The sequence below is a fragment of the Drosophila simulans genome, chromosome 3L (genome assembly GCF_016746395.2).
Source record: "Drosophila simulans strain w501 chromosome 3L, Prin_Dsim_3.1, whole genome shotgun sequence".
Classification (NCBI taxonomy): Eukaryota; Metazoa; Arthropoda; class Insecta; order Diptera; family Drosophilidae; genus Drosophila; species Drosophila simulans.
This window is the reverse complement of record NC_052522.2, coordinates 2,140,695-2,168,661: the sequence shown is the minus strand read 5'-3', so window position 1 is coordinate 2,168,661 and position 27,967 is coordinate 2,140,695. Positions and strand designations below refer to the sequence as shown.

General features: G+C 43.5%; 6 protein-coding genes across 7 annotated transcripts; 5 read left to right on the top strand and 1 right to left on the bottom strand.

Annotated features, from left to right (window-relative positions):
• The first annotated feature begins 24 nt into the window (after positions 1–24).
• On the top strand, positions 25–3,038 carry LOC6736458 (probable serine hydrolase). Its single transcript, XM_002083293.4, has 2 exons — positions 25–277; positions 1,742–3,038. The coding sequence occupies exons 1-2, from the start codon at positions 227–229 to the stop codon at positions 2,762–2,764; spliced, it is 1,074 nt and encodes a 357-aa protein (XP_002083329.1). The 5' UTR covers positions 25–226; the 3' UTR covers positions 2,765–3,038.
• A 1,398-nt stretch (positions 3,039–4,436) lies between these two features.
• On the bottom strand, positions 4,437–6,361 carry LOC6736457. Its single transcript, XM_002083292.4, has 3 exons — positions 6,060–6,361; positions 5,746–5,991; positions 4,437–5,618 (listed from the first exon to the last, which is right to left on the bottom strand). The coding sequence occupies exons 1-3, from the start codon at positions 6,130–6,132 to the stop codon at positions 4,465–4,467; spliced, it is 1,473 nt and encodes a 490-aa protein (XP_002083328.1). The 5' UTR covers positions 6,133–6,361; the 3' UTR covers positions 4,437–4,464.
• Positions 6,362–17,778: 11,417 nt separating this feature from the next.
• LOC6736456 (serine hydrolase-like protein) lies at positions 17,779–19,370 on the top strand. Its single transcript, XM_002083291.4, has 2 exons — positions 17,779–18,090; positions 18,220–19,370. Exons 1-2 carry the CDS (start codon positions 18,085–18,087, stop codon positions 19,138–19,140), a joined length of 927 nt encoding a protein of 308 aa, XP_002083327.1. The 5' UTR covers positions 17,779–18,084; the 3' UTR covers positions 19,141–19,370.
• Positions 19,371–19,379: 9 nt separating this feature from the next.
• Positions 19,380–20,603, top strand: LOC6736455 (probable serine hydrolase). Its single transcript, XM_002083290.4, has 2 exons — positions 19,380–19,457; positions 19,488–20,603. The coding sequence occupies exons 1-2, from the start codon at positions 19,431–19,433 to the stop codon at positions 20,418–20,420; spliced, it is 960 nt and encodes a 319-aa protein (XP_002083326.1). The 5' UTR covers positions 19,380–19,430; the 3' UTR covers positions 20,421–20,603.
• Positions 20,604–20,907: 304 nt separating this feature from the next.
• On the top strand, positions 20,908–22,596 carry LOC6736454 (probable serine hydrolase). The gene is made up of 2 exons (XM_002083289.4): positions 20,908–21,388; positions 21,520–22,596. The coding sequence occupies exons 1-2, from the start codon at positions 21,365–21,367 to the stop codon at positions 22,501–22,503; spliced, it is 1,008 nt and encodes a 335-aa protein (XP_002083325.1). The 5' UTR covers positions 20,908–21,364; the 3' UTR covers positions 22,504–22,596.
• Positions 22,597–22,734: 138 nt separating this feature from the next.
• LOC6736453 (probable serine hydrolase) lies at positions 22,735–24,785 on the top strand. 2 transcript variants are annotated; one of them, XM_016170398.3, is made up of 3 exons: positions 22,735–23,280; positions 23,343–23,397; positions 23,561–24,785. In XM_016170398.3, exons 2-3 carry the CDS (start codon positions 23,374–23,376, stop codon positions 24,572–24,574), a joined length of 1,038 nt encoding a protein of 345 aa, XP_016029998.1. In that variant the 5' UTR covers positions 22,735–23,280; positions 23,343–23,373; the 3' UTR covers positions 24,575–24,785. The 2 variants fall into 2 exon arrangements, with proteins under 2 accessions (XP_016029998.1, XP_002083324.2); XM_002083288.4 differs by having other exon boundaries at positions 22,735–23,397.
• The last annotated feature ends 3,182 nt before the right edge of the window (positions 24,786–27,967 follow it).

The following is a 27,967-nucleotide window of genomic DNA, read 5'->3' as shown; positions in this document are numbered from 1 at the left end:
ATTTAATCGGCTTCTCTGGCGAAATACGATTTAGTTTTGTTTATGCCCCGCTAGCGGTCACTTCTCTTCGGCTCGATCTCGCTAGTGTTCAACTAATTTAGTTAGTATAGTATAAAAATAGAAAAGTTTCCCAAACACATTGCGTATATATTTTCCGACACGGCGTGTGTCGGAATTAGTTGGGATTTAGATTGTATTATTCACCGCGGACAGATCGCCAACTAAAATGACATCGAATTCTGAGGGTCGAGGCAACCCCAACGAGCCACATGAACAGGTAATTATACGGAGTTGATTGGATCCCCGGCGGGCGTCTATTATAAAGATTAGCTAGACGTTAGTCGACCTGTTATCGAGATCGACGGATCAGACACGTTCAGCTGCCCCTTGCTTTCGTATTTCTTACCTTTGAACGGAATTGCATTCTTATCGCCTTGGACTCTTTGTGCTGATAAGATTCCCGCTAATGCGGAATCAAAGTCAATGTCTACTTGGAGCCATCAGCTACCGGTGGAATGTTGTTCTGGTTAAGTGGTAATGCTGGCGAAAACTTTCGTCATAAACCACTTCTAATGATCTGGAAAACGGCGCTGATAATGGCTTCATATCATAAAGATATTAATCTGCACTTGTAAATATAAAGGCAAAAGTACAAACACCTGACACAATAGAAACTTTGCCGTTCAATTAATCTTTCTTTTTGTTTGCGAAATCTTTACTGTTTGACACCAGCTTTTTGCTTTGTGTACGCTAATGGGTTCAAATTAGTATTCTTCGATTATCTAGCTCATTAGGAGTTCATCAAACTGTCGGGCGGATGCTCTAAAAGTTCTCCGTTCCATCTTCTTCTGCTATATGTATATATAACCCCTCGGAAAATGTCGTTACAGTTGAAAGTGCTCGGCGCTAATTTTCAAGTTGAGCGACCGTGCTAAACCGAGCTCGGAAAAAGTTTCTCTGCGGTGGCAAACTACGAAAATCCATTTGTTCGAACTTTGCGGGGTTTGCATGTGCAGCAGCATCAGTCAATTGCAGTGGATACACAATCGCTTATCGATTGGAGCCGAAACAAAGTAAGAACTAGATGATAAATTGTGGCCCAGGCAGCTAGTGGCACTGCGGGGCCTCCTGTCCATCAGTTGACACCTGGTCCCCGTCCGAAAAACTCGCTCAGTTGTCAGCCACTTCAACTTTTTCCAGCCAACCAATTGATCAAATCGCTCGGGGATGGGGAAATACGCACCAGTTCGCACCGGCGGAGATAAATGATATGGCCATATGACATGGGTCTTCAAAGGGCCTGAATGAGAGTATTCTGCCGGCCGATTTAATTTTAATACTTTTTATTGAACGAGTCCTCTGTACATTCGAAAGTGTTCGGTGCATAGGATATTGCAAATAAGCATTCCTAAAATGAAGTTTTTGGGAAACGCCATTGGCGCATTTCTTGCCTGCCAGGCCAGTCGGTTCCGCATCCTCTGCTAAACCGAAAACCCATCTAAGCCAACTGGTTGACAGCGGGCCGAAAGCAGCTACCAAGTTGCCCACTGGCAATTAACAGCTAACAAGCTGGACAAACCCTCTCCCTTTTCCAAAACCCCTCGTTTGCAAGCAACTTTTTCCCTCATGCAACGCTTTCTCGGTACTTTCCTACACCAGGAGGAATGATATAATAATTGTGCAGTATACTTGTGATATAAGGTGAACATTATGCTAAGCAATTTCTCTCTGTGCATTTCAGGAGCCCATGGACGTGCGCATCGACATGCCGTGGGGGTATGTGGTGGGCAGGTGGTACGGCAATCGGCAGGTACGACCCATCCTGGCGCTGCACGGCTGGCTGGACAACCTGGGCACGTGGGACAAATTGCTGCCCCTGCTGCCAAAGCACCTGGGAGTGCTGTGCATCGACCTGCCCGGCCACGGATACTCCTCGAAGCTGCCCGAGGGGATCGCCTACCACTTCGTGGACTACCTGTGCGTGATCCTGCGCGTAATGGAGGAGTACGGCTGGCAGAAGGTGTCCCTGATGGCCCACTCGATGAGCGCCATGCTGTGCTTCGTATTCGCCTCGCTGTACCCACATCGCACCGACATGCTGGTCAGCATAGACATAGTGAAGACCCGCTATAGGAAGCCCGCCTCGCAGATCGACTACCTGCGCACCAACATCGAGGGCTACATGGTGGAGGACGAGCGATTCGCTAATGCCAAGCGCCAGGAGCCGCCGGCCTACACCTACACAGAGCTGGAGCAGGTCCTGCACAAGGGCTCCGAATACTCGGTGGAGCTGCAGAACTGCCGCCACATCCTGGAGCGCAACATCAGCCGTTCCACCAAGTTCCCGGCCAAGTTCTTCTTCTCGCGCGACGGCCGCTGCAAGTACTACACGGAGTTCCACACGAGTCCACCTTTCGCGGCTGAGCTGGCCAGGACCATCAAGAATGTGCCCTACTGCGTCATCAAGGGCTCCGAGTCGAACTTCATAGATGAGCAGAGCGACGAGGTGATTGCCATTCTCAGGGAGAACAACCCGCACTTCGAGCTCCACGAAGTGCAGGGCACCCACCACGTTCACCTCAACAATGCACAGGGAGTGGCGGCCGTCATCAATCCCTTCATCCTGCACCACCGCCCACCGCAACTGGAGAACTGGACGGTGGACGCGGCGGATGAGGCGCTGCCCGAGGTCGTCAAGGAATTCAAGTTGGCCGTGGAGGACTCAGAGAATGTCAAGCGGAGGAAGAGAAAAAGCAACCTATAGCTGCTGCCAGCATCTTTGAGATTCAGTCAGCGGCGCGAAGCGAAAATTTCCGATGCGAAACAAGATATTGATTTCATTATGCCCATGTGATGCTTTCTTCAAGCCTGAAGAGTAATAATTTAGACAATTTTATACGATGTTCAAGATCCCAACAAGTTGGATTATTGCCAAATGAAACTTTGCTTGTACTTGCCTAAGCAATAAAAAATATTTGATTTAATTAAAAACAACTCTCGAGCTAGCTAGTAACTGATACTTTGGATGTTGTTTAAATGGAAAAAATACAGGTATCCTATCCTCTGCCATATTTGGCATCTGTCGTGAATTTAAGCCAATTTAAAACGTAATTCTTTTGGAGTGTGTGGTGAGATACACACACTTTTTATCGCTCTTAACCCCTGACCGCACAACATATTGGAATACGGCAAACCGCAACCTAAATCGGTTTAAATAATTCCTCTCATTTATTTTCCTCGCCGGTGTTCGGTGTTCTTGTTTGGGTTGCGCACCTTTTTCGATCAATCAATTTTCGGCTGGCCATTTAATTTCGCTTTAATCTTTGGGGCTACAGTTCATTGGCCACTTCATTAGTGATAAGGGCATCGGAACTGCCGGTGGCCCCCACTTTTCCCCAACCGATGCACCAGGAACAAAGGAGGTGCCGGCATCCACTTAAAAACAATGGTAGAGCAAAAACAAAGGAACGTGGAGCGCCCGGAGCGGAGGCTATATGGTGTACATACGTATATATGGGTATGGACATCCTTCGTGTGGGCGGATTTCCAGCGGGTCCGGAAGGTATGCCGCACTCTAAACAGTAGAGCGGATGGATGGAAAAACAGGGAAATCGAATCGAAAACCCACTGGCTGGTTGGCTGGGGAGGCGGTGTAGCCTGCGGGGGGCAGAATACCCGGCGGACTTGCGAGGCTGGGAAAAATAAACAAATTTAACGCTTTTATTGCCAATGCACGTTGCTCGGCTCCGGTTCTTGGGCTCCGGTTCGATTCTCTACGAAAATTAAATTAGGTAGAACCGGAAAATTTCAGCCGGCAACAGTCGAGATGCGATTACGCTCTTTCCGTCGTTACGGAATTGATAGCGGATATAAATGTTTAATGTTTCGGCAATAAAAATGCAGAGCGAAGAAGCCGCAGCGGAAGAAGTGGGCTGATAAAGCGACTTTATGATAAATTCAGTTTGCGGTTTACGCACAATTTAATTTGCTTAAAAATCAATAAAAATCATTAACGTCGGTTGCCCACCCGACTGCACAAGTTTGTCTTTCAAAAGCCTTTTTCCGAGGGACTTTATTTCTTTTGAGCTGTGGAAATCATAATGCCGGACTCATAAATAATTAATAATCCCTGAGAACGGCTTATTACAAAGCAAAGGATTTCTCAGAGCCTGCAGCTTAAAAATGCTTTATAAAAAGCAAAATTATGTGGTGGAATTAGTTGGCAGATGGATTAAGTTGTGTGGTACGTAAAGAAATTGCTTTAATAAAAGCGTAATTATTTGTACATATCCAAAATATGTTCAGGTTTATGTGTTAAATAGAGAATATTCTGTAGAAGTCACTCTACACTGACGATGAAGATAAATAACAGAGCAAGTCCAATGACAGCACTACTGAGATTGAGTAATGATTGAGATATATAAAACACAATCGAGTGGCGGTTTAAAGTGCAACACTTTATTATCAAAACTTGTCGCCTTTGTGGTTCTCCGCGGTGTCACTCCCGCTGATCGGATACTGCTGGAAGACCCTGCTCCTGCCCAGCTGCACGCATTCCAGCTGGTTGGCGGGCTTGTTGTGGGCCAGGAAGTGGTTGGTGTGCCAGAACTGGGTCTGCTCCGGGGGCAGCGACTGCCGTCGAATGCCCAGCAGGCGGTTGCGCACATCCACGAGACTGGCAGAGTGCGGCTGGAGCCACTGCACCACAGGAATGGCAAGGGCAGTGAGTGCCTGAGTGATTACACTCACTATTATCAGGGCAATCCATGTGTCCGTGGCGTAGGACTCGTACTTGGAGCCCTCCATAGCGCACAGTTGCAGAACGAATCCTGCGGCCAGGGCCAACTCAGTGTGGAGGAAGGGTGAGCACTCCAGGAGCCAGTGGATTCCCTGACTCGAAAGCACTCCCATGGTGATGTATATGAGGCAGAGGAACAGGAAACAGTGCTCCGACTGCTCATCGCTGTAGATGCACAGCAGAGCCACTATCAATGTAATCTGGATGAGTCCGAAGAGTAGGTACACCAACTTGGGGGTGTATCTCATCAGGAGCAGGGCTCCAAAACTGGTGCCAGCCGAGTACAGGACAAAGGGTATATAGAGCTGGGTTTGCTGTAAATAGCCCACCGTGCTGCTCCAAGTTAGTTGCATGTAGGTGGGTGAGAAGAGGAGGCAGCACTTCTGGAGGCACACCAGCGATCCTCCCAGGATCAACACCAGCCACTGCCTGCTATCCTTCAGTTGGTAATCCGTTCTGTCCACAAACTGCGCCAAAATCGCCTGGCGCGGCAGGAAGACCATCTTCTCCTCGTTGAGCAGATTAAACACCAAATCCCTTGATTCTTTGTAGTTAATGCAGCCAGTATGGTGCAGCAGCTCGTTTAGACAAACCAGGCAGAGTAAAAGCAGATTAATTCCCAGAGCAATCAATCCGCTGCGCTGCGGTTCCATCTCGTTGAAAATCACAAATCCTGTGGCCATTCCTCCGGCATACAGAGAGTTGGCCAACGCGATTCTGGCCGGTCGTGATCCTGAGGCATCACAACGCAGGCTCACGTAACTAAATCCGGCCAAGTACTGCACACTCAGTCCCACGAAGCTGAAGTAATAGCTAACAGCTGGTAACAAGAATAGAAAACTTAACCAAAAGGTTTGCGGAGGTATCTGTATTTTATATTTCAGGCCTTGCACATTCGTAAACATCTCTCTGATTTTATCGGGAAACGAATTCCATCGATTACTCACCCAGCTGTCTAGTCAGCATGAAGCAGCTCCCCATCAGCGAGCAGAGCAGTCCGTAGAAAATGATATAGTAATGATCGTAGCTGTACTGCTGTTTCTTGTGCTTCCTGAGGGTCCAGCCCAGGGTCAGAGCCAAGGCCACCAACCCGCCCACCAGGGCGTACCAATGGGGCCACAGGTTGTCGTACACATAAGCCGACTTGGCGTAGTAACCCAAGGAGAAGCCACTGGCCCACAGGCAGCCGAGGACTGGTAAGTGGCCAGATGGCCAAATGGAAAATAAGAGCATCAGGTAATAGAGCCTATAAGGGTCTTACCCAACAAATCCGGAAGTGACAACATGGCCATGAAACGCTTCCACACGTTATCCACCATCGATGGCAGCCTCATTCGGGTGGAAATTTACAGCACATCTACTCCAAGCGGAACGCGAGTTCGAAATGGAGATGCATTCGAAGTTTTGGTACTGCCGCCAGGTGGTTATCATCGCCCGATACCCGATAGCACATCTTCTGGCGAATGTCTCCAAGGGAGTGGATAAGATAAGGGGCTCGGAACAAGCGACACCCTAATTAAACGCAGATGATGATGATGATTGGCCATAGAAACGCCACCAAAGTATGGGAGCACAGTGAATGGAGTTTCACAAGTGAATATTTATAGTTTTCGCTGGAGAAGTATAGCTATATTTAGCTAACAGATACAATTGAACTGCAGCAGGGGGTCCGAAATGTATCTATAAGTTCTACGTCAGCAGCGGTGTCGATAACAATGTTATAAATCATGATAACTACAAATTAATATCATATGTTCCTGATTAATTCAAGCACTGCACACATGTTTGTTTAATCGTGCGCTTATCACTATGACTCTATTCCTCATTCCAATTTATTGGCATAATTTATAACATCGAATATCCCCGAGGGTTCGCATAGTAATGATAAGCGGGAGTAGTGGAACACAAAGCCATTTAAAGCCAAAAACAATCCTTTTATGATTTATATTAGCTTTGATAGCTTGTTTAAATGAGGTTTCATAACTTTTATTCAAGTAATGACTTCATTAAATTGTCGATAAATCTTGTAACTGAGATATTTATTAATATATTGCTGCATAATTGGTTTTGCCGAAATACATTCTCTATCCTCGTTCTTGCAGCTTCCCAGAGGTAGATAATATTCCCTGTTGGCCACAACTAACCCAAATTAACCTCTGCCATCATGACATACTTTCCATCTTGCCACCTCCTAAAGTCAGGTGGCTCCCCTTCAAAAAAAGACCCATCCGCCCGTCTAAGCAAGCTCATCTGAAACCCGACGCTAAGTGCATTCTTATTTACCACAAGCCCAAAAGCATGCTACACATTTTTGTGTGTTCTGCTGGATCCCTGGGGGTTTTATATGCACAAGATGTACGTATACAGCAGCACCCTCGGCTCCTTCCTTCCCAACCTCTTCACCTGGGGCAGCATCACGCTAATTAGTTGAAGTTGTGTTGCAAGTGTTGCAGTTAATTGACTTTTGACGACCCGTTGTCCGCTGCAGAGGATGGGAAACTCGTCATGAAGGAGGACGAGGAGAAGGAGCGGGAGCTGGGAAATCCTCGGTTAACCCCATAGCTTTTTATTTGAGAGATTTTTTCTAGCTGCACTCTTTCCGCTATCCGGGCGAAGGATTTTCGCTAAAGTTCACTGGGATTTACTTTTCGAGACGCTTATGAATTCAATGAAGCAAACACTAAGCTGCCTCTCAGCACTGCTCCTTTGGCCCTCGGAAAAGTGTTGCCTTTTCGAGAATGCTCGGGGCCAACTATCTCGCTTTTCCGCTTTTCCATCCGTTTTCCCAGCTTCTTCGACTGCTTAACAAGATTTGCGCTGTAATTACGCATTAAATAAGTCCGGGGAATGCAGTCTGCCCGCTACTCCTTATAAACACTTCACGTCTTGGGCCATAAAACTAAACACATTGTGCGGCCATAATAATAAATTCTGTTCACTGGCAGCTGCAAGCTGCAACCAGCGTAAATAATAGCAAATGAAATTATTTTCTAATGGTCTAGAATCGACCGTTTGATGGCTAGTAATATAATTTAAGCACCGCCATGGGAGATAGCGATGGCGAGGGATTGATTTAACCACTAAATACTCTGGAATTGTTTCCGTTCAGCCGTTAAGTGCTAAGTTGATTTCTCTTGGAAACTATGAAATATAAACTTTTATTGAAGCATGGATACATTGATCCTTAATATGGATTTGCCAAGTTGGTTTTTTTTTGTGGCACAACGAGTGGAATACCTATAAAGTGCATCCTACGGAAATTTCTTTTAAGATAAATATCATATACTTAGTGCTTTCTGTGGCACCTTCGCTTTGGCTTGCCTCATCCAATTTAACAAGAATATCAATTTACGCGATCTGAAATACCCAGCGATACCCCGTGGCCATCGCTTGCAACAACTGCGATGACGACGACAACAACCGGGAAAGTGCATTTAATTTCGCTGAAGCGGCCACTTAGTGGCCCTCGACAAGTCGGAGGAGGAGAAGGGGTTGGTGGCGCCTCCTTTCGTTGCATAAATTAAATTAAAGCTGCGCCAGTGAGCCACGGAACCGCCGCACAACAATTACTCAGCGGGCAAACGCCTAAATCATGTTGCACAGCTCGCTGGTCCGCCCCGCTCCAACCCCTCTGCACCCCTGACCTTCAGACATTTGCAAATGTGTAAACATTTTTCAGAGGCACCCCCACCACCCAACCACCCAACCACCCACTTCCACCCATTTGACCGGGTGGCCAAAAGCCAGCACCTACGAGGCGTGCTCTCCATGTGTCACAGATACTTTGCACTGATTTATGCAAATTGCCTGCGGGCAGAGCGGTCGGCTGCGGGGGAAATCATGAAAAATCGTTAATTGTGCAAAGTGCTGGACGTTTTTCATTAAAGTTTTCCCCCCCTCCCACTGGCTTTCCCATTGCACACATGCGGGCCAAGGGGGGGGTCGAATGTGGCGCCTCTCGCCTGACTTTCAGCAATTATGTAAATTTTTAAGAGTGCAGCAAGAGTTAATGCTGCTTGCTGCATTTGCATTAAAATTGATGCACTTTAAAGCATTCGGCTGCAAGTCAAGGAAAGCGCATTATCCCAATACCCATTGCAAGAAGAGTTTGATGAGTTTGGTGGCCAGCGACAAAAACATACTGACATATGATGGAACTAACGTTTTACACAAACCATATTAATTAAAGTCATGTATTCCTACCTACTGGACTTCATTTAAAACTTAATAAATTTTCTTGAGACCTTAAATTTCCGAATTAATTTGTAGTGAAATTCATGGAATAGTTAATCTTTAAAGTATCAACCAAGTCGTTGCCATTTTTCGATTCTTAATTTCATTTCGCAGTCATTGCTGGCTTTGCTGTTCTTATCGCTGACCATTTTTGTTTCTGCAGTAATTTTATGCAATGCAGCTGCAACAAAGTGCATTTTAAATGTCTGCCTCATGCGATTTGTGTGTTAATTTTTCATGAGTCAGCAGCTGAGCTTGATGTGGAACTAGGCTGTCCAGCTTAAGCGGAATTGAAGCTCATTAAGTAAACCCTTAAATCCCGCTGACGAATTGGAAAATTCGCCTTTTCATATTAGTTTTTAATTAAACTTTAGCCTCAGTGTAAAAAGTAAACAGGAAAGTTCAGTTCAACGACATGACCTCATCCATTATTACCCCAGTTCGTTCCTTCATTGTTATCCCCGTTTATTTTGTTCATTTTGCCGCTGATGTGAAGCCTTTAATCAAACAACAGGCTATGAATAATTTTATGACTGGAAATTATTTTTATCTAAACAATGTCAGTCTAAGAACAGCAGAAGCCAGCGCAATTACTCAAGTTCAACGAGTTCCATGAAAGTTATTAGCCAATCCCAGGACATCACGGAACAGCAGGCAGCCAGAGAAAGACAGGCAGACGGAGAGAGAGAGAGAGGGAAATTCAAATAAGGACAGAGATGGAGATAGGGCAAGAGACAGAGACGGCAATAACGCCTGGCTGCAGCTTTTATTTGCCAGCAGATAAGATTTATGCATCCATCACAAAGATAGGTGTTTTTTTGTAGTCGCATGTGTTTGTTTGTACACAGCAAGAAACTTTAAGCAATATTTAAATCAAAACAGAAAGAAGGCAACTCATTTGGTGCCATGGGAGTGTTTTAGCTTAAAGGTGATTAGTAACTTTTAAATCATAATCCTACAGTAAATCGACTATATTTTTTTAAGTGCACCACCGTGTGTGACAGTTGAAGTTTAATAAACAAGAACGGCTGCGAAAGAGTGACATGAGGTATATGATAAAACAACAAAAAAACCCAACTACAGGCCATTCACGTCGGCATAAAAAAGGTTATGGAGGAAAACCTATACTCCCTTCCTAGCTTCAAATTGCCCACTTTTTCTGGACTTTTTATGCAGCCCTATAAATAAAGCAATAACATCATTTTGAAGTATCTCATTACGTGTTACGGCAGTCATGAGTGCGCCACTGCCATTTTTTACGACTCCAGCACATTTTCACTCTCGTACTTTTGGCCAAGCAGAAGTTCGAGTTGAAAGCCAAGACGACGGCCTGCCATTTATGCAAAACTTTCTCCTTCAGTCACTTTCGGGCAATTAGTTTTTTCTCCCCCCTGACCGACGCACACATTACAGATATCCGCAGGGCCATTTCCCCCTACACTTCGCCAGCCTTCCTTGTGGGTCATCAAAATGATGGTCAACTATCAAATGGCCAGGCACACATTTGCACAGCTGCCGCAATTAGCACGTTTCACACATTGATTTCTGGCCATGGACGCCCATGGAAACCCAGGGAAGCCACCACCCATCCGATTGCCATGTGCCAAGTGGAAACTTGAGTGGGCCAAATGATGTGATGGGTTATTAAAATGCCTTGCCTCCCTTACCCGCTCGTCCAGCATTATATCTCTTATAATTATTAATTATGTAATAAGTCGAATGGATGGACATTTGCTGAGCCCGGATTCTATTTGGCTTTGGGATTGGGATTCCGCTCGGCCACTCCAGTTGCGGCCAAGAAAATCGGCAAGGAGATGGGACGGATGGCCCAACGGAAGCTCATTTGGCATTTTAAGTAACGTTGATGGCTTGGATGGCAAAGGAAATTTGAGCTTCGCAGAAGTCTTTGACCGGAAATGAACATTCAAAGTTGTGTATTATTCAGAATTGAATTAAAACTAAATTGAAGGGAAATTATTATATTTGAGGTTTTATATAGGGAATATGAACAGAGCTCATAGCTCAAAGCTTTCAGCGCAGAAATGGGAAAAGGGGAAAGTTACTTCATATGAACAATACATTTATTAAGCAGATTGAAAAGTTTAAAGTCACAGCAAAAAGTAGTCGCACAACTTTTCGAAAATCTGTTCAACAAAATGGCATCGCTTCCTGTTCGAGTCTAATGTCTTATCTCCTTTTTTTCATTTACCAGACCGCCCGAAGGACTTTTTACCACTCCCCAAATGAACTTCTTGCCTCGATTCAAACATATTCGTTTCGCTTCCGTCTCATCCTCGTGGCTCCTTCTTCCTTCCATTATTATTGTGATGCCGCTTTGCCGCTCCACATAGTCGTACAACATCTCAGTAATTTGCATAAAATTTCAATTTTATTTATTTTATAGCCCCCGGAACAATAATGTCCAACGAGATGCGCGATAGGAACAATGCTCATTTAAGTTTTCGTCAGCAGAAATTTCGTCATGTCGCCCCACTTGCTCAATTTAAAGTTTAAGCACGGGTAATATTAGAACTGCATTTATTGGGGAAAATACCCAAGAAATTGTTGATTTTCAGCAGCGACATGGCATGACTTTTTGCACCGCTGGGTGCTGTCTAGACTGGCCAAAGAAACCCTTGGACAGGACCTCAGTTCAGCTCACTTACACACGCACACTCACTCACACACACATGGGGCACGTGCCTGACAGCAGCAGCCAGGATCCCGATGATGACGACGACCTCCTGCCTGTCATCGTCACATCTGCAATTGTCGCCAAGGAGAAGTCGTCCAACTGACACAATAATACACTGCTACTGGGAAAAGCTCTTAAAGTGAGAAATGCTATCTCAAGACAGAGCAGAGGAAAATCCAGATCAGTAACTTGAGCTGTTAATCAAAGGTTTCCTTTCACTTGCAAAATCTTCATGCCTTCATCTTCAGATGAAATTGTTTTCTCTGTAAGCTCAGCAACTAGGTAGGCATTAAAAAAGTGGAAAAGGCGCTCGCTGTCAGGACTTTCCGAGGCGAAAACGCTTGAAGAGTGACAGGACATCAGCGTTGAGAGGGGTTTGCAGCAGTGGCTGTGGCATGCGTGCAAATGCCTTGCCACTTACTTAGTTGCGATCAAGTTGGGCCGAAAAGTTTACATTCTGCACTTAAATGTGCGCCGACAATCAAAAGTGAGGCAAGTTTTTTGGGGGAGAGTGTAAGTTCATGAATTTGTTGCATGTTCACATGTTCCTTTATGTGAATACATACATGGGGTAAGGAAGTCCTGCCGTTCCGCCTTTTGGTTTAGTTCAGTTTAAAAACTTTTCCCACAGGCTATGTAAAAAGCGGACCTAAAAGTTGCAGTTTGATCGAAAGTTTAACATCCTGCAACAAAATTGTGTTGGTATATGTTCATAAGTTTAAGTTTAGTAAAGAAATATGATTTTATTTACTTATACATGACTTACTTCTTTAGCGATACCCATACTTGAAATTTCTTCTAAAGTTATGATCCTTAAATACATAAATATGCCCCATTTGGGTCCAGACTTAAAGGGTATTTGCTACACTTCAGTTGGCAAATTCAGTTTGGCTTTCTCTTATTTTTTTGCTGAAATTTCCTCGCAGCAATTTGCTGCATGCTTTGCAGACAAATTAGCGAGCAGCATCCTTCCTGTTCACATTTGGTGTTTCGCCTGCTCCGCAGTCCGCTTGAGTAACAAAATATTTGCAAAACAAATTAAAATTTACATTGATACCAAAATAAACCAACCGACGAGTGAACATTCGAAATAAAATGCTGAGGAAGAATGGGGAAAACAAAGTTCTTGTGCTGCTGCACTTGATGTTGATGTTTTTGAGTGAAATTACACGGCCATCGCCATCGGCAAACAGAGAGCAACGAGCCAAGAATTGGTGGGGAAAACGCCAGAAAGTGGAATAAAAGTAAATGCAAATGCAACGCAAATAAACAATCCGAAGGATGCAGCGAACGTGCGGTAACTTTTGCCCGCCACTGTGGCACGTTTCACTGGAAATACTTGCGGCTTCGTTCGCTTTGCTCATTTATTCATTTCAGTTGTTTTACTTTTTTCATCTACCCATCTTGCTTTGTTTCTTTCCATTCGAAATTTGGCCAAAATACTTGGACATTATCTTGATCGCAATCACACACGGCGGGACAACAGTGCGTATGCTTAACTTTAGTCTTTTCAGTGGGAAACAGCACTCTGGAGATGCGTCGTAGATAAAAAGTTTAATTGAATTTCATGCAAATTGCATTCATGAATTTGTTTTTAATTAGAAAAGTTGCCAGATCTTCAGGCAGCAGGACTATGAATATGAAGTAGTGGACCCAAAAGCGAAGGGGTCAGGCAAAATATTTGCACATCTAAGTGACTTGGCTGCAATTTTACAGATGAAATGCCGAAGATTTATGCTTTTCTCAGCTTGTCACACACAAATTCGACCCCAATTAAAACCGAAATAGACTCCGAAAATTCAGCCAGTTCTCGGCAAAGAGACAATGTAGCAATGAGAGATTGTAATTAGATTGAAAGTTGAGCTGTGTTTGTGACATTTTGTCGAGTTAAATTACTGGTCAAAATGTTAAAAGTTGTTGCAGACAGCCCACAACAAACACACACAGATAAATTGGCAAACGCCAGGCTCTAAAAACTGAATCAAAAAGTAAACTTTGAATGGTAAACTTTTTCAACTGCAATCTCCAATTACAAACGGGGGATCAACAAAATGTGCAGAGGCCAGTATAATTTCTGAATGCCCCACAGTTTTCGGAAGCCCAACAGAGAATCCAATTCTCCATGGCCCCCCTCGGAATTCTCTCAGTAGTTCCCCTTCGGGTTAAAAGTAGGGTAAAGCCACCTACGGAATTTGGTAGCACAGGCAGCAGTTGCAGGAGTTAACCAAAAACGGAAATTTATGACCAGACAAGATCCGATATACGGTAACAACACAGTTGAGGGAGCAGTCTCGCATGGTAGGTGGGAATTATGGGTGGGTCCCTGCATTTTTGATAGTCCGCACACTTGCAAAAATATATTGAACGTATTTCAAATAGTAATTCTTATTGTTATTTCTTATAAGCAGTTTTAAATTACTGTAGAAAGTTAGCAACCATATGAGTCAATTCTGGTTGGAATACTCAGTGATTCTTGACTTCCTGTCGCCGAATATACTTTGCTCTGAATATTGTGACTTAAAAGAATTATTTTTTGAAATGTAGCTACTTTTTTCCGCTTTTGCACACAATTGCTTTGGCATTACGCACAAGTGCAGTGCGTTTTTGGGTTGGGCAACCGTAAATTACGATTGCCGGTTGCGCTGGAGTTGGCTCAAGTGCGAAATGCTGGCCGGGGTTTGAGTCGCCTTCGAGGCTTCGATAAACCCCGGAGGACAATACTACACCAGCTGGCTATAAATCGAAAGATTTGAATTATGAAATCGTCCTTTGTGCCGCCCTTGCAAATTGAGTGCGAGGCAATTGAGTTCTCGTAGCGAGCGGAATGTAAACAATCGCTTATTCCGCCTGTCAAGTGCCACGCCCCTTCCTGCTGCCATTAGTCAGCGTATGACAATGCATAAATTATGCGAATTATTTATTAAGCGCCAGTAGAAACATTTGGCCACAAATAAACGAATAAGGCCGAAAGTAAAACAAAGTCGTGGGGCCAAATCCTCAAGAAGAGGCGCCAGAAAAGGCGAACTCATTGGGGTAATAATCATAAATTTTGTGGTTAATTAATTTATTGGCATTGAGTCGAAAAACGTGCCATTTGACTTTTGATTGTGGCTCTTATGAGCACTTGATTAACCAAATATAAAAACAAGAAATTGCATACTTAGGTGGGCAGTGGGTGGGGCAATTCATAAATCTTTGAGGTGTGACCTTGGTAATCAAGTGGATTAATCTAAATGATTTCATATCGAGTAGTTTTATGTAATGGATAGCTCAATTTCATGAGTATAAAATAATTAAATGCCATTTAAGCTGGGGTATTATGTTATTTTTCTTGATATTTTAATCAAATTTGCACAGCGTACCTGAAATCTCCGTTTCTTTTAATTAATACACCCAAGGCTTGGGATCTCAAAACTCAGCATCAAATTTCATGCCAGAAAACTCCGGTTTACATTCGTAATTCTGTGGAATTTTTAATTGTAAGTTGGATGTGTGTCCGTGTAAGTCTAACCGACAAAACTGCACGTGAATTCAAATGCAAATTTGCAGCTCTGCTGTATAATTAGGGGAAATACAATTATTTATACACACATGCAAATGCAAACACCCTCGCTCTTATGTATGTGCTGGTATAATAGTCAAATTCATTAGCCAAAGAAATGCTGTTAAGCCCGCACACCCAGAAAAATGCACCGACTGAAACATTCTGGCTCAAATAATTCATTTGAATTAGACCCGCAGAGCCGTGCAAAAGCTGTGAAAACCAGGGAAAACCAAGGAAAACCCGGGAAAACTCCATGGAAACCGCCACAAAACGAAAATGATTTCTTAATGCAATTCCTCACACACTCGAGTATTTTTGTTCATCTATTGTTCGGGCTTAAATCTCACTCGCTCTTTGGGTCTAAAGAAATTCCGGCTAAAAAAGCAAAATAGCAACACATAGAAAGCATAATAGCCGGGTTGCCCGACTTTCCCCCGCCGCTTTTCCTGCCATTTTCCCTGGATTTTTCTCCTTTTTTCGGCAGATGCATGCGTATCAGCTCGAGACTTCCGGCGGTGTCTTTGTGAAGCTGATCCCCGGCTCAAGTTTTTTTTTTTTTTTTTGGGAGCTCCGCTGACAGGTTGAGAGCATCATATATAGTACTTTACCGTACACTGCTACAATATTCACCAACCAACCCTTTCAAAGATATAACCGTATAGAGATAGCAATTTAGTTTGAGAGGATACAAACGATAAGACTAAAAATTCTTCAAGTGTATCCTTTATTTATTTATTTACTTTTTTGGGAGCAAGAAAAATAGAGGGGAAATGGGCAACCCTTTTTCCTCGTTCAGCACAACTATCATTGGGTATCATAAATATTTATCAAACCGTAGGTGAGCTGCTTTCCCACTTAAGGTGACCCGAAAAACCGAAGGACATCCGGTTGAAGGAAAAAGAATTAAATTTAATTTGCATACGTTAAGTGGGCGAGGCAATTAAAGCCACGCGGAGAAAGCTCGAAGGACAAAGGACTTTGCGCGCCCTTTTGATTGAGATGTGAAAGGAGCCGCGCCAAGGGACAAAAGAAAATTGGGTGAAAAGTGGGAAATCATAATTGGCCTCCAAATGCTTGAACTCAATTATGTGCGCACAATTTTTGGGCCACGACGACAACGACGACGACATTGCCTTGCTGCCGTTGACAGGCAAATTATGGATTCAGATTCAAGGCCAGTACACGCACAAATTCCGCCAGTGAAATGGCACTTTCACTTCGGGGAAAGCTCGGGACAATTTGCATAGCCCCCTCTGCCTGGGGAAAATTACACAACAGGAAGGCGGAGTGGGGCGAGTGGGGGGAAGGTGGCGTCATGACCCCAGCAGACATGATAAATTACTCAGACATAAACTTAAGATAAATCATGGCTGCAGCTTCTTGCACACCCGATCTAAATGCATAAGGAAATTTGGCCAAATGCAAATTAAGCTTTGAGCAGGAATCAGATATTGCTGCATAGAAGTCACAGCCAGTCGAGGGGAAAGACAGCGGAAGGGAATCGCACTTGGGTGACAGACAGCCGGGCAGGATGAAGTTCGCCTGAAATGGAGAGGAACGTAAAGTACACACAGGAGAACTACTTTTGTGTAACATATACAGTTGATAGTAGGATATAGGCACATCGTCCTGCATTAAAGCAAAGAACTACTCTCCTATGGATTAGTTAAAAAAGAAACAAGCAGGTATCTTCGACTCCTATGAATTTTTCCAGGTAAACGTCGCCAAAGCCCTTACAGAAAAATGGAAAAACGTGCTCGTTGGTGTTAAAAAAAAGTCCGAGGAAAAAGCTGAACTTCAACCAGGCACATGACCACCACTCCAGGCCAGCATGGCGTAACCGAGTGCATCGATGTGGACACGGCAAGTGGAAAACTCGATTCTACCTGAGAGTCACGTAGTAATCGACACATTCCCCAAATCCCACGGCAGTTTATTGCGACCGGACGTCGATGACCGACCATCAGGTGGTCCAAACTGGGCAAAGTGATGATACAGAAGATAGTGGTGATTTTGCGTTTGCAACTGATAAGAGGATCATCGCCCGAATTCGAAAAACCAAATGCAAATACATAACAGCACAGTTGAATTGTGTTTGTTTACCTACACCACCTAAAATTGTTCCCTAATCTCAGAAGCATATTATTAGATTATTAAGTGCGTTGAGTGCGTCGTGCGCCCAAAAATTCGCTCTTCGACCTTAACCCACGTTTGCCTATGGGCGAATTGGAGCACGAAACCGAAGCCAAAGAGGAATTTCATAAAATATATCAAGTTAAATTTATGTAAGATATGGTTCAGTAAATATTAAGAAAAAATAATTGTACCTACGTTTTTGTCTTGTTTAATTTAATTTCACAGTACATTTTTTAACATATTTAATTTATTTTTAAAATGTTTGATAGTCTTTGAAACAAAAGTGTTTTGCTATAATGGGTTAATTCCTGTTTTTTTGCACTAATACCATCCGCCTGACTACTGCGTTCTGTCTCATTTTTGCTCATTAAGGTATATGTTTCACAGATTTTATATTGCTGCGGTGATCATGCTGATCATTTTCACGAAAACAATTTAGTCGCCAAAAAGCCGTCGCAGTTGCAAGTCGTTGCTAAAAATTTTGGCAATTCACATGGTTTGATGTGATATGAATATAAGATAGTAAAGATAATACTCGGTCAAAATAACTGGATTAAATCTATGCATTCAAGGCTGTTTGAGACGTCAGAAACGGTTGTTTGTATAAGAATGAAAAAAGCATATTATTAGCTAATTACATTTTCGGCGAAAGAAATTACAAAGAGTTCAAAAGAAGCAATGAATGTAAGTAATCAAAACAAAAAGCAGAAAAGTGTGTTAGAATGCAAGTGCAATATTTCATACTCTTGCATGTAGTTTATCCCTCAAAAATGGATTTTAAATTGAATAATGGTTTTTTCCAAATATATTTAGAAACGCCTGCAGTACGAAGAGGTGATAATTCCAGCACCTTGGGGTCACATAGCAGGCCGTTGGTATGGCAATCGAGCTGATAGACCCATTTTGGCAATTCACGGATGGCTGGACAATCTTGGGACCTTCGATCGTCTGATTCCCCTGCTTCCCGACTACATAGGCGTGCTATGCATCGACCTACCAGGACATGGTAGATCTTCTAGGCTTCCGCCGGGTGTGCCCTACAACGTCTACGACTATGTGTTTATCATACCGAGGGTAATGAAGGAATTTGGCTGGTCCAAGGTCTCCTTAATGGGTCATTCCCTCGGAGGAGTGATGAGCTTCATGTACGCGGCCATGGCTCCTAGTACAGTCGATATGATTATATCACTGGATGTACTGCTTCCGCGGAGGATCGAGGATCCCAGCAAGTTGACCAAGGACATAGAAGGTTATTTGCTGGAGGAGAGGCGACAGGCGGATGGCACAGAACATGAGCCGCCATCGTTCACCTTAAGTAAACTGCGTCAAACGCTCGCCAGGAACAGCAACAACTCGGTGCCACAACACCTGGCCGATCACATGCTCCATCGCCAGGTGGCCAAGTCACACATGTACCCGGAGAAGGTATTCTTCTCCAGAGATGGACGTGTAAAGTTCTACCACATATTCGATATTGAAAACGGACTTGCTCGTGAAATGGCGAGGCGCATTGAAAAGAAGCCCTATCTGGTCATCAAGGGATCCCTTTCGCCATTTGTGGGACCTCGATGCGACGAAACGATGTCCATTCTGTCCCAGGATAACCCCAACTTTGAGTTCTACGAGGTGGAGGGCGGCAAGCATCATGTCCATCTTCACGCCGCCGAGGAGTGTGCCCTCTACATCGTTCCCTTCATCCGAAATCACAGACCTCCAAGAAGCAGCAAACTTTAAGTTTTAGGAAACACATTTTTGGGAGTAGTAAAATAAACTAGAAATTATGGAAAGATGCAGGGTACAATTAGGTCCTCAACCTACCTACTTCCCCTACTTTTAGATTATATTGTGCGTTTTGTAATCAAAAAGCTTTTATGTGGGAAGCTTTTTTAAGTGTATCTCGATTACTGATATTGTAAACATTACCGCCAAAAAGCAGCAGCAACATAAAAATTGAAAGAAGTCGATGACTGATTGTTAAAGCAGAAAGACGTTTGAAACGCCGTATCCTGCATAAACTAAAAACCATGTTGAAACAACTTCCAGTTACCGATGTAAGATGCATTTCATAGAAATTTCTGCAGTGCAAGGAGCTGAAAATTCCTGCTCCTTGGGGCTACATTTCAGGAAGATGGTATGGAAATCGAACGGAACGCCCCATCCTGGCACTACACGGATTTATGGACAACCTGGGCACCTTTGATCGCCTGGTGCCACTGCTACCCGGTCACGTGGGAGTGCTCTGCATCGATTTACCAGGACATGGAAGATCCTCGCCCCTGCCACTAGGAATTCGCTATGATGTGTACAACGACGTGTTCATTATTCCGCGGATTATGAAGCATTTTGGGTGGAAGAAGGTTTCCCTCATGGGACACTCACTGGGCGCCTTCTACAGTTTTATTTACGCGACAGTGGCACCCGATACTGTGGACATGGTCATTTGCATAGACTGTGTGCTGCTGCCGAAATTCGACAGTGACATTGCCCTCGAAAGCTTTCGCAGAAACCTGGATCAGCACATGGTGCAGGATGAGATCCTGGCGAGCGGCAATCTGCGGGAGCCACCCAGTTACAAGCTGCCGAAATTGGAAATGGCAGTCGCCAATGGCACGCTGAGCTCGGTGACCCCCGAGTTGGCCCAGCACCTGCTCCACCGCCAGGTGAAGGAGTCAGGACTGAACCCGGATTCGTTTTACTTATCCATAGATAGACGGATCAAGTTCTACAACTACTGGGACATTGGTGCGGACCTGGGTGCCGATATGGCCAGGGGAGTTGGAAAGAAGCCCTTTCTCATTATCAAGGGATCCATGTCGCCCTTTCTGGGCCCGCACACTGACGAAGCCGTTTCCATTTTGGCCCAGGATAACCCACACTTTGAGTTCTACGAAGTGGACAACGGCACCCATCACGTTCACCTGCGATTCCCCGAGGAGTGTGCGAAGTACATGTGTCCCTTTATTCAGTACCATCGACCTCCGTCGAATGCAACTCTGTTCCAAGGAAAGTTATAGTCAAACCGCAAATAATTTAGTTTTAATAGCATAACCATGAATTCCGATCTTGGGATCGCGAGTTTAATCTAAGAATGTGCAGTAATCAATGTTAAGATTAGAGTCATTAGTACTGGGGCTGTATTTATGAATGATTAGTTGTTACGCTTTTTTCATTTTGAAACGTAATAAAAGTTTATTAATAGACGGTATTTTTAAGTTGGCAAATAATCTCTACAAGCACTTAACGTGCTTTTATAGGCTTTTTGGTTTATGCGATGGTGTTCATAATCTTAGCAGATGCCTTTGATTAGATGCACCACAATTTAAGTCAATTGAGAAGAAATAAGGATACAGACCAGTGTATCAAGATCATTTCCGACTTAAATTCGGATTATAAACTAAATACATATATTTGGACCTTCCTTTAATATAAAAAAAAATATTTAAATGTAACAGATCTCACATTGCCATTCGCCCCGAAACACTCGAAAGCTTTTTCTCTCATCAAAGCTTATTCATGTTTTTGTTATTCGACCTCGGCAAGTCAACTTAAGCGCTCGCGAATTGCTAGATTATTTGTATTTTAATAAATGAAGAATAAACTAATGTACATAAAAAATAATTAACAACAACTTGGTGTGATAAAGAACACGAAGATCATTCTATGGATTTTATAAACTATAGTTTTAAGTTGTAGTAAGAGCTCGTGAGAAAATACAACTTAGAACACAATCTTATCTCGCTCTCTTCATTATTACTTAAGAGAATAATTTAATAATTTAATAGAGAATAGAAAGATCTCTTTATGTTTTGAGTTTGAATAATAGCAAACCCAACTTAAGACAATATGTTAGTTTGCGCCAACATGTTAAAGCAGAAGGACGAGTAGAAAATTAAACGGAATACAAATAATTTAGAGCAAATTAAGATAAGAAAAGGCAGTACCACTTGAATTAAGAGCAATGGGAACTTTGTCACTAAGCGATGTAAGTACATTAGTAGATTAATAAACAACCTTTACCCTCCAATTATTAATTTGTAACCTTAGGTATAAGTCAACCAAATTAACAACAGGTTAATAGTTAAAAGTGAATAATACAGTTTGTGCATTTTCCAGTTCGAAGCTGTGAAGATTCCCGTACCCTGGGGTCACATTTCTGGACGTTGGTACGGAAATCGGAACGAGCGACCCATCTTGGCCATTCACGGATGGCTGGACAACCTGGGAACCTTTGATCGGCTGATTCCCCTCCTACCTGACTATCTAGGAGTACTCTGCATCGATCTGCCAGGACATGGAAGATCATCGCACTTGCCACCTGGAATGTACTACAGTGTGTACGAGTACGTGTTCACAATTCCACTGGTGATGAAGGAGTACGGATGGTCAAAGGTCTCTCTCATTGGACACTCACTGGGCGGAATCCTATGCTTCATTTACGCCTCCCTTGCTCCTCACACCGTCGATATGATAGTCTCCCTCGACATACTGCTCCCCTTGAGAACCGAAATAGACTACATGGCCCTGAGTATAGAGAAACAACTAGTGAATGTTGAGCTACAGAAGCTGGGAAATTATAGTGAGCCGCCCTCCTACACCCCCACCCAGTTGGGTAAGGTGCTGGCCACGGGAAGCTTTAATTCCGTATCCCCGGAGCTGGCAAAGCACCTGCTCCACCGCCAGTTGGCCAAGTCGAAACTGTACCCCGAACGGTTCTACTTCTCGAGGGATATTCGAGTAAAGTACTACCACTACATAGACATCGACGATGGTCTGGGGGCAGAAATGGCGAGGCGGATCATCAAGAAGCCATATCTAATCATCAAGGGCTCCTTGTCACCATATCTCTCCGACCGCAACAAAGAGGCTATGTCGATCTTGGCCAAGGATAATCCACACTTTGAGTTCTACGAGGTGAAAAACGGCACCCATCACCTTCATCTGCATGCCGCCGAGGAATGCGCCAGTTACATTGTGCCATTCATCCAGCATCACAGACCTCCTGCCCTGATCTCCTGGGCTGTGGCCGGAAAGGATGATAGATCGAGGAAACCAAAGGGATTTCTCACACGGACCAACAAAAAGCGCAGCAAGTTGTGATAATAATACACTGTACCATTACTTGTAAAGGTTGTAAAGTTTGAGAACGTGAACACACGACAAGTATTAAATTTAAACTATCATATTAAACAATATGTTTTTGGATAATTAAATTTTACACCTCGTAGGTAATCTGATAAGAACTATCTGTTACATCCGTATAACGGGAAATTCTAAAAAGCATAACGTATTTTCATCGCTTAAGGCAGATACTAAAGATAATTGTGGAAGTGGTACCACAATGACTGGACCCAGTCTAATAATCAAAGTGCAAAGGGCAATCGTCTTATGTGAACTTTGTCATTCGGCGAGTGAGTAAGCAAATAAATAAAATCATAACAAACGGAGATAAGAACAATTGGACCATACCACCCTCGTATTGCTTTTTCGGTGAACTTTGGTAATTAGCATAGTGCCAGCTACAATTTTTGATTAAATTCTTACAATATTTTAAAGTTTTTCGGAATAATAAGTATTCAACAAAGCTCGTAATACCACAAAAAATGTATCAAATTTTAAAAAGATATTTTCACCCTGAGCAAACGCGAATGTAAACAATACTACGAATTGGAAATACTTTTAATCAGCTGTTTGAAAAACAAATTGTTCGCTCTCTTAAAATTGATGATTTGTTTCGCGCCAAAAACAGGTACTCTTTATTTCGGCGTGTTTACTCTTTAGTTCGCTTTCAAAAGTGAAAAAACAATATTAGGAATTAGTCGTAGATCAGCTGTTGTAGCCGAAAGAGGTGTGATCACCGAATCGCCGATTTTGCAGGTGTTTAGATACTTAAGATAACACGCGGTGCCTTCATTTCTGGATTTTGTACCAATTTACAGACGGGCAAAGGTCAGCAAACCACCAATCAATATGGGAACTATGTCTCTAAGCGATGTGAGTATGCCAGAAATAATATTATAGACGAAATAGCAAGATAAGCGACCTTAACCCGTTGCGGCAATTTTTGTTTACTGTGCAGAAACTGAAAGTGTGTAGTAAAATTCTTAAGTTCAGAGTGTTTTTGATGAAAATGGTAACCAGCATTGCTTTTTTCTAGTTCAAGGAGGTGAGAATACCGGCACCTTGGGGTCACATCTCCGGACGTTGGTATGGCAATCGAAAGGAGCGACCCATCTTGGCGATTCACGGATGGCTGGACAATCTGGGAACCTTCGATCGCTTGATTCCCCTGCTTCCCGACTACATAGGCGTGCTGTGCATCGACCTACCCGGACATGGAAGATCCGCTCGCATTCAGCCAGGAATGCACTACGCCGTCAACGATTACGTGTTAATCATTCCTCGAGTAATGAAGGAATACGGCTGGTCGAAGGTCTCATTGATGGGCCACTCATTGGGTGGCATCATAAGCTTCATTTACACATCGTTGGCACCACATACAGTCGACATGGTCATCTCACTGGACATATTGCTGCCCTGGACGCCGAGCCCCAAAACGGTTATTAAAACTTTGGCCCACAGCTTGGAAAAGCACCTGGTGGAAGAGGATCGTCAGGAGGAGGGTAATCTGCACGAGCCTCCCTCCTACACCCTTGCACAGCTGAACGAGGTCCTCGCCAAAGGAAGTTACAACTCGGTGACCCCAGAGTTTGCCCAACACTTGCTTCACCGGCAGGTGTCGAAGTCGCAACTCTATCCAGACAGATTCTTCTTCTCCAGAGATGGACGAGTTAAATACTACAGCCTAACGCAAATGGAACCTGGATTTTCTGAGGCGTTGGCGAAGCGCATTCGGAGAAAACCCTACTTGATCATTAAAGGGTCAAGATCTAATTTTGTGGGAGTTAGAACCGAGAAGGCGGTCGCCATCTTACGCCACAACAATCCGCACTTCGAGTTTTACGAGGTGGATGGAGGTACCCATCACGTTCATCTTCATGCCGCCGAGGAGTGTGCCCGCTACATAGTGCCCTTCATCCGACATCACCGACCTCCGGCACTCACTTCTTGGTCCTTGAGTGGCAAGGAGCAGCACCTAAGTGCCGAGGAGAAGCGGCGACAGCAAGAAAGATTCTTTAAAAGGAGCACACACGCTAAGAGCAAGCTGTGATGTATTTTATACGAATCCCTATGGTATAAAATTGAATATTCTATACTAATAAGATAGCTTCATAGGAATAACTAGAGCATATATAATGCATCGTTTAGTAATGTTGAAATATGTTAAATCGTACGAACATATATATCTCAACAATTTGTATTACAGCTCAGGTTTAGCTACAAATCCTTTTAATGATATTAATAAAACAAGACTCCAAACAGCAGCATTCCAATAAGTTTTTAAACTGTTCGCATGGCAATTCCTTGCCGTCTTTAAATTAAAAGGACTCGTTTAGCCCATCACACTCTTTAAATTGCCAACCTAGTATGACATTCCCCTACCTACTTACACTAAGTGTTCAATAATCGTTGCCAATTTCTCCAACTGCTGCGTAATTGTAGATTATTTCCTTAGTGACGTCAATGACTCAGAAGTCAGTCGTACATATATGTACATATGAGTATATATATTTCCTTCCTTCAGGTCCTTGTTAGAGAGTTTCCTTCTCCCCTGCTGTTATTCAACTTGCAATTTAAGCAATTTTAAGCAGCTTACAGCTTGAGCGCATTAGAACAATTAGCGCAGTCGATGCCACAGATATCGATGCCATGGAACAAAAAAAAGTTAAGCATCCCATGCCAATAGAAATGATATGTAGTCCTTGAAAAGGAACACAATATTTTCCTTACATCAAGTTTGACAAGCTTAAATAGTTCAGAATCCGAGCTATAGCTAGTAATCAGTCAACCAAATGTATGCAAATTAAATTCCTAAAATTCCAGCGAAACTTTTCTGTCATCGGAAAAGTAGACTGCTTCATTGAAAATGTATTTTCCAGCAGGCGGAGTGGATTTTCGTTGCCTACCTTTAGGGCGACGCCTAGTAACGAAATGCGGGGAAATGCGATTATGAAGTGGGTGTGGAAACCGGAGTGGCATTTATTAATTTAAACACTTTGTTGTTACCCAGGAAGTTGTTGAATTTTAAACATTGGTATCGCATAATTTTCTTGTCATTTGTTTTGATTGGCCCATATTAATATTTATGGAAGTAGCTTCTCCATTTTGTGTCATCGCTCGGCTGGCTAATTCAATCAATTAACTTTCGAGTGAAAGGCCCAGGGAATATAAGAAAATACAAGAAAATTCCCTCCTTACACTATCGATTTTGCCACTTCAGAGAATCAAAACTGCCCCCCACACACATATGCGTACCACATACACGTGGCATATTTCGCCTGTAATCAGAGACGCCACGGGGTTCCCCCATTCATTTTTTGGCGCTTCGAAGGTGGAAGCCATAAAGCCTTTACGGCATATGCCTAGATTTGCAAATTAAAGTGGGTTGGCCTGGCTGCCAGGCTGCCCGACTCGTGTGCACTCCAATTCCCTTTGAATGGGTGAGCAACTCGAACGCTTTCCGCCTCCGATTTCAGCAACAATTTCTTTTGGTGTGATATTGGGTTAAGCAGCCTTAAAGAGGTTAAGGAAATCGTTCGAGGAACGACGGATCTGCTGGTGTTTTGGTTTCGGGTTTCCCTGGCTAATGGCCGGGAAAGTTGATGAATTCGCGGGGCAACCTTGGGCGGCACTTAATGAAAGTGAAAGAAAGCCACCGTTTTCACTGGAATAACGTTGTTTCTGTGAACTGAAGATTTACGGGAATTCAGCCAGGAAACTTGCGCATACCTTAAATCAACTCGGCGTTAATTGCAAAAAGTTCCAAGAAATATTATAGGCAAACCGAAATCCCGCATTTGGGTTGCATGTTTTGGGCTAAATATATTCTCAGAGGTCCTGTTTAATATTCACTGAATGAGGTAATTTACAAAAATAGAACGACAAAAAAATATGAAATGCAGTTGGATGGGAAAACCTAGTTAAAGAAGATTTACCAACCATAAACTTTTACCGCAAACGAGAAAAGTGTTCAAGGTGAAGTCCGTAAATTTTGCCGGCAAACTTTAAAGCGATTCTGGAGCACTTTCGATGCGGCATGCATACGTCCAATAAACATCACCTGGCACTCCTTTAGACGGGCCCATAAAACGGCCAGAACTACCACACTAAATGATTTAAAACGAGCCACGGACTGCCGAGACTCGAGACTCTCTGCTCTCTCGGCCTGATTGAAATGAATTGGTGGAAAACCCTTAAACCGAATGAATTATGCAGAGGCCTGGCGTGGGGCTTAATAAACCAAACTTAACGAAAACTGTTTAAAATGCGAGCCGGCCATCTCGAATATTTCCAGCTCGGTGCAATAAATCTGAGGCCACAAACTGCACTCGATTGCCCTGCCACATGCAACGTTCCCGCTTTTCTCAGCCAAAACGTGTGCGCAATTTTCGCAATTTTCTAATAGCCGTTAAAGCTGTCGGGGCAGGGGAATCCATTCCTCGTTCTCCGCCAGTAACATTAACAAAAACAAAAATAAAAAGGAAAACAGCAGCTTTTCACGTCCGATGATGCCCAGTTGCATGATTTCTTGTTTTTTGCTCGAACGGAAGTCCTTTCGACGCCATTTTGCGGTCGGCTATTGCAATTGAGTGCAGCCCTGACTTCATCAGCTTCCAGTTCCGCTCTCCTCAGCCCCCTAGAATCCCTCGAGGAGCTCAAGGATACGTGCCCGGGCACTCTGGCACGCACTTTAAGTTTCATTAAACAAAACCATCGCGCCTAGGCCTCCGAAGATTGCCTATAAATTCATGGGAGCCATTGAAATGGAAAGCAAAATCTATGGTGGACGCAATTTGGTACAGTGTGCTGTCGGAAAACTAGATGCCATCGATACTAATAAACGAAATGCAGATAATAATTAATAATAATTAATTTTTTGTTACATTAAATGTTTTTTTTTTATTAGTTAACTTTTAAGTCATCTGTCGAAGCTTCACTGTATTTCTCGCCGTTTTCCGACACTGCTGACACAGCAGTGGAAATCCGTTTGCATTTCAGTGAGTCCGGGCTGTCGGGCGGGATTCCTATTGCCAGACCCACATTCCTTGGACGACCATTAAATCTGCAACAATTTACTTGTGATTGACATGTTTATAAGGGTCGTAACCCACAGAACCCCTTCCCTAGACCGTGTTTCCAGGGAGTGACCCTTTTCTGGTGGAGATGTTTGTTTTTGTCCCCTTTCATAAACAAGTGAAGCCTAAAACGGTTCTGGACTGCTCCTTTTTTCATTTACCCCGCAAAGAGAAATAAATCTTTGATATTTGTGCTGTCAGGGAAGCATACTAAATATCCTTCTGCACTTTCCAGTACTTTTCCTTAGCGAGGCGGAAGATGTTCAAGTGGACAACAATTCCTGGCATTGTCTGCAAACTCCCAGCACACACAATTAAAAGTTCCCACGTCAAGGGATACATGAATAAAACAACAAAACGAGTGCGTG

Bases quoted from the DNA above. Each gene is read 5' to 3' on its own strand.
- LOC6736458 (XM_002083293.4), top strand. From the start codon at position 227: ATGACATCGAATTCTGAGGGTCGAGGCAACCCCAACGAGCCACATGAA. The intron at 278-1,741 runs GTAATTATACGG...TGTGCATTTCAG, and splicing joins CCAACGAGCCACATGAACAG to GAGCCCATGGACGTGCGCAT.
- LOC6736457 (XM_002083292.4), bottom strand. From the start codon at position 6,132: ATGAGGCTGCCATCGATGGTGGATAACGTGTGGAAGCGTTTCATGGCC. The intron at 5,992-6,059 runs GTAAGACCCTTA...GCCACTTACCAG, and splicing joins GTCACTTCCGGATTTGTTGG to TCCTCGGCTGCCTGTGGGCC. The intron at 5,619-5,745 runs GTGAGTAATCGA...TCTTGTTACCAG, and splicing joins CATGCTGACTAGACAGCTGG to CTGTTAGCTATTACTTCAGC.
- LOC6736455 (XM_002083290.4), top strand. From the start codon at position 19,431: ATGTTGAAACAACTTCCAGTTACCGAT. The intron at 19,458-19,487 runs GTAAGATGCATT...AAATTTCTGCAG, and splicing joins AACAACTTCCAGTTACCGAT to TGCAAGGAGCTGAAAATTCC.
- LOC6736454 (XM_002083289.4), top strand. From the start codon at position 21,365: ATGGGAACTTTGTCACTAAGCGAT. The intron at 21,389-21,519 runs GTAAGTACATTA...TGCATTTTCCAG, and splicing joins GAACTTTGTCACTAAGCGAT to TTCGAAGCTGTGAAGATTCC.
- LOC6736453 (XM_016170398.3), top strand. From the start codon at position 23,374: ATGGGAACTATGTCTCTAAGCGAT. The intron at 23,398-23,560 runs GTGAGTATGCCA...GCTTTTTTCTAG, and splicing joins GAACTATGTCTCTAAGCGAT to TTCAAGGAGGTGAGAATACC.